Below are 1,886 nucleotides of genomic sequence, written 5' to 3'. Positions count from 1 at the left end.
AGCTACCAAGATGAAGCGATGTCCGTTCGAGGCAGTTGACTCAATACGCCCAATCACGTCAACGCCCCATATGGTGAAAGGCCAAAGTGATGTTAGGACATTGAGTGGCATTGGTGGTACATGGAGTTTGTTGGCGTAAATTTGACATTTGTGGCATGTTTGGACATGGGGATAATAGTCAACCTCCATGTTCATCCAATAATAATCGGCCCTTAAGATCTTCTTCACCATATTGTGCCCACTGGCATGCATCCCGAATGAGCCTTCATGGATTTCCATTATGATTTGGTTTGCTTCTTGCTTGTTCACACATCTAAGCAAAATCGAATCATAATTTCTCTTGTACAATACCTTTGCACTTAAGAAGAAACTGGAATACAGTTTCCAGAGGTACTTCTTGTCGGTGATGGATACATCCTTAGGGTATTCTTGGCATCCCAGGAATCTCATGATATCATAGAACCAAGGATAACTGTCGGCTTCGTCTTCGACCTCCAAATAGTAAGTAGGCTCGTCCAAGTAGTTAAGGTGAAAGGATGATGCTTCATTCTTCCACTAGACCTTAAACATGGGACGCTAAAGTTGCCAATGCGTCGGCTATCTGATTCTCCTCTCGAGGAATGTGATGGAATGTGATCTCATCAAAGTAAGGGACTAGTTTTAAGACATGCTCCTTATAGGGGATGATCTTGTGATCTTTAGTGTCCCAATATCCTTTGACTTGGCTAATCACCAAGGCTGAATCTCCGTAGACTTCAAGGATTTTGATCTTAAGATCAATCGTGACTTCAATACCGAAGATATAAGCCTCGTACTCCGCCATATTGTTTGTACATTTAAAACACAACCTAACAGTGAATGGGAGGTGAAAACCAGTTGGGGAGGTGATAACTGCTCCAATGCCATTACCGTGAGTGTTAGAAGCTCCATCAAAAACCAAAGTCCAATGGGACCTAGGCTCGGGTCCTTCCTCAGGGTCGGGGATGTTGCAATCCCTGAGCAACATGATCTCTTCATCGGGAAATTCAAAGCGCATATACTGGTAGTCTTCCAAGGGCCGATTTGCAAGATAGTCGGATATTACACTCTATTTGATGACCTTTTGAGTGACATGTTGGATGTCGTACTCGGTTAACACCATTTGCCATCAGGCTACTCTACCGGTCAGAGCAGGCTTTTCAAAGATGTATTTGACGAGGTCCATCTTAGAGATAAACAACATTGTATGAGTGAGCATGTACTACCTTAAGTGTTTGCCTGCCCAAGCTAATGCACAATAAGTATTTTCAAGCATTGAATACCTACTTTCGCAATCGGTGATCTTCTTGCTTAATTAGTATATAGTGTGTTCTTTTCTACCAGTTTCGTCATGTTGGCCAAGGACGCATCCCATGGATCCTTCGAGGACAGTGAGGTACATGATTAATGGTTTTTCGGGTCCACGAGGCATTAAAATAGGAGATTCTTGTAAGTACTCCTTGATCTTTTCAAAAGCTCTTTGGCGATCGTCATTCCAAATGACGACTTGATCCTTTTGGAGAAGTTTGAAGATCGTCTCACAAGTGGCTGTAAGTTGAGATATGACCCTAGCAATGTAGTTCAATCTACCTAGGAATCCTCGGAATTCCTTTTCCATTTTGGGTGGAGGGATGTCTTGTATGGCCTTCACTTTCTCAGGATCTACCTCAATGCACGTTAACTGACGATAAAACCTAGCAATTTGTTGGATCTTACCCCAAACATGAATTTATTGGGATTAAGCCTCAATTTGAACTTCCTTAGCCTTTCAAACAACTTTTCTAGATTGACAAGGTGTTCCTCTTAGGTTTGAGATTTGGCTATCATATCTTCAACATAGACCTCAATCTCTTTATGAATCACATCTT

General features: G+C 42.1%; 1 protein-coding gene across 1 annotated transcript; it reads right to left on the bottom strand.

Moving 5' to 3' along the window:
* Positions 1-562: 562 nt before the first annotated feature.
* LOC127136440 (uncharacterized) lies at positions 563-1,036 on the bottom strand. Its single transcript, XM_051062995.1, has one exon. It carries the CDS (start codon positions 1,034-1,036, stop codon positions 563-565), a length of 474 nt encoding a protein of 157 aa, XP_050918952.1.
* Positions 1,037-1,886: the final 850 nt, after the last annotated feature.

The sequence above is a fragment of the Lathyrus oleraceus genome, chromosome 4, assembly GCF_024323335.1.
Source record: "Lathyrus oleraceus cultivar Zhongwan6 chromosome 4, CAAS_Psat_ZW6_1.0, whole genome shotgun sequence".
NCBI classification, from domain to species: Eukaryota; Viridiplantae; Streptophyta; class Magnoliopsida; order Fabales; family Fabaceae; genus Lathyrus; species Lathyrus oleraceus.
This window is presented reverse-complemented; position numbering and strand designations above follow the sequence as displayed.